Source organism: Antrostomus carolinensis, unplaced genomic scaffold (genome assembly GCF_000700745.2).
Source record: "Antrostomus carolinensis isolate BGI_N321 unplaced genomic scaffold, ASM70074v2 scaffold53539, whole genome shotgun sequence".
Classification (NCBI taxonomy): Eukaryota; Metazoa; Chordata; class Aves; order Caprimulgiformes; family Caprimulgidae; genus Antrostomus; species Antrostomus carolinensis.
The window spans coordinates 1-3,076 of record NW_010341644.1 but is presented as its reverse complement, the minus strand read 5'-3'; the positions used below and the strand labels follow the sequence as shown (position 1 = coordinate 3,076).

At 41.8% G+C, this 3,076-nt stretch overlaps 1 protein-coding gene across 1 annotated transcript; it reads left to right on the top strand.

Annotated features, from left to right (window-relative positions):
• The first annotated feature begins 361 nt into the window (after window positions 1-361).
• TRMT10C (tRNA methyltransferase 10C, mitochondrial RNase P subunit) lies at window positions 362-1,704 on the top strand. Its single transcript, XM_010176517.2, has one exon. The coding sequence runs from the start codon at window positions 362-364 to the stop codon at window positions 1,607-1,609; it is 1,248 nt and encodes a 415-aa protein (XP_010174819.1). The 3' UTR covers window positions 1,610-1,704.
• Window positions 1,705-3,076: the final 1,372 nt, after the last annotated feature.

Genomic DNA, 3,076 nt, shown 5'->3' with positions numbered 1-3,076 from the left:
GTTTGCTTTAGTTGTGAAGGTTCTTATTTCTCATATGATACAGATAATTTAATTAGATCTTAGACAATACTTGAAGGTTGTTTGACCACATTTTGAATTGCAGTATGTGTAGCTGTTTTAAGCAGGAGAGCTAACCATGTCTTTTCACAGCAGTGCTACACACGCTGGTTTTATTTAGAAAACAGTAGAAAAGTAATAGTGGAAGCATAGATTTCTAGAGTTCTCCAAGTAAGTTATTGTCTGTCAGTGTTATTAAGGATGAAAATCTGTGTGTGTTTTCTTCATTATTTCTGACAAGATTTTTTTCCCCCTCTTACAGGTGTTTTGCAGATAAGTGTTTGGAGACAGCACATGTCTAAGCATGCAGTCTGCTAATGTGCTTCTGAAAAGAATTGTAAGAAGTTCTGTCCTTCCATTTGCTGCACAGCATGGGATAAAAAAGGATTTATTTCCACTCAGTAGAACTCTGAGTTTATCACTTTGCCTGAAGCAGGACAATTCATGCAGTCCCTCAGAAAAACTAGATTTAGATGCATGGAAGAAGGTAATGAGGTCTGGGCTGCAAGAAGAAGTCAGTGAGACTGCCTCTGAGAGTAAAGAGCTTTCTGCTTTGGCTGCTGCACGTGAGATTTTGGAGATGTGGAGACTAGCTGGCAGAGCAGTTCCAGAAAATATCAGTGAAGAACAGCTGAAAACCTTTATGGAATGTCCTTCCAAGTCAGCCAAAAAGAAGTATTTAAAATACTTGCATCTCAAAGAACTTTACAAGAAAAATGACAAAAGAAAGTTGGAAGAGAAAAGGGAAAAGAGGCTGGAAACAAAAGAGCAAGCTTCAAAAACTGATGAGACCAAAAAGACTTCGTTTGTATGTTTGTGGGCCAGCTCTATGGACAGAGCATACAATTGGAGGGTTGCTCAGTCTATGGTCTTTGGCCAACCTCTGGTATTTGACATGTCTTACGAAAAAGATATGTCCTTCCGCGAAGTTGCAAATACCGTGAGACAGTTAGTCCTCAGTGAAAGTTGCAACCGAAGATCTGTGGATCCCTTCCACATCCACTTCTGTAACTTCAAAGATGACAGCCTCTACCATAAGGAATTTATCAAGCATTATAAAGAGGCATGGAGCAAATTGCTTATCACTGTGACAGACCAGTGCTACACAGAAGTCTTTCCAAAGGATAAGCTTATCTATCTGACTGCTGATTCTCCCAGAGTAATGAAAACGTTTGATCACAATAAAATCTATATTGTCGGCTCAATGGTTGACAAGAGCATAAAAACAGGAGTCTCTTTGGCACGGGCAAAGCGACTGGGGCTGGAGACTGCAGCCCTTCCCTTGGAGAAGTACTTGCTTTGGAATACTGGTGCCAAAAATCTCACGCTGGATCAAATGATGCAGATTTTATTGACCTTAAAAGATACTGGAGACTGGAAGAAGGCTTTGGAATTTGTTCCGAAAAGGAAATACTGTGGCATTGTAAACAAGCCTGTGCATGAACTGAAAAAAACCTTAAACCTGATCAACACACTTAAATTTGGGAAGAGACAGGAAGAAGTACGAAAGCAGTTTGCCAAGAACTATTCCAAGAAGCTAACGCAAAAGTAGAGTGATGGGGAAGAGAATGATTTATGAGAAGCAAACTGTGCCCTTGAATGCTCCAGTTTCTCGGGACTTGTGGAACTGTATTCAGCTGTTTATCTCTAAAAATGCTTTTGTTGGTCACGTTTGAAAGGACCACTGTTAAGGATTTTTTTTTTAATTACCTTAGTATTCCAGCTGTTTGAATTTATTCACACATTATTGAAATTATGTAAGAGAAATGAGAGAACCTGTTCTGAAAAATTACTCTGTACAAAGAATATAAATCTGGCTGAATCATGCTGGGACAAGGGTGAATGTAACTGTTGTTCTTCAGGTAGTACCTCAGTGCTTTGGGTTTTCAGATGGAGGCCATTCACAGTCTTCTTTTAAAAGAAGCTAAAATGAAATAGAAGAGACCTTTCCCTGTTGCTTCCTGGATCCTCTTTTGGTGTGCAGGTGAACTGACTTTTGATAACTGAAATGAAAACAAACAGTTAAAACCTAGCATGAGTTTGGGAAGTTGCACAGTTGTTTTCTGGGTGTTCTGTCTGGCATGAATCAAGTCCCTGTTTGGAAAGAATAATTCACATTTTCTTGACCCTGCCAAAAAAATACCTTATGTACTTTTGTGTAAGACATTTAAATATAGAGTTCTCTTAGTAAATACTTACAGGAGCAGAGAGCTATGTAATACTTTCACAGCTGAAAATGTATTGATTGGTCTGGGGAGACGTTCTTGTGGCCTTTCAATACTTGAAGGGGGCCTGTAAGAAAGATGAGGAGAGACTTTTTAGCAGGGCCTGTAGCAATAGGACAAGGGGAAATGGTTTTAAACTAAAAGAGTGGGGATTTAGAAACTTCCTATCATGAGGGTGGTGAAACACTGGCCCAGGCTGCCCAGAGAGGTGGTAGATGCCACATCCCTGGAAATATTCAAGGTCAGGCTGGATGGGGCTCTGAGCAACCTGCTCTGGTTGAAGATGTCCCTGCTCACTGCAGGTGGGTTGGACTGGATGGCCTTGAAAGGTCCCTTCCAACTCAAACCATTCAATGTTTCACTGTCTCTCAGCAAAAGCCCGTGTTCAGGTGTGTTGTTAAACACAGTTCTTTCTGCTGTCTGGAGGAGGAGGAGGGACTTCTTTGTGCCTTTATGGGTGCTTAGATCTTTTTGATTTAATCTAGTTGACCACCTTGATGCATAAAGTCAATGATGGCAGATGGTGGGTTTTGTCCTGAAAATTCAAATACTATCGGCAGGGAATATAATTTTGAAGAGAAGGCTCCAGATCTCCCTGGGGTTAGTGGTGCTCTGTTCCCTGGTGCAAGGAGGGGTTGGAAGGTAGAGGAGACACTCTCCCCTTCCCACCTGTGAAGTGTGGAGGCTTCCAGGCGTGGAGAGCTCCTGCTGTGGAGAAAGACCTGCTGGCTTTGGGCCGTGTGAGGTTGGGTAGCGTGCAAAGGTTCTCTCTGGAGCGGTGTGTCGGGGGTGGC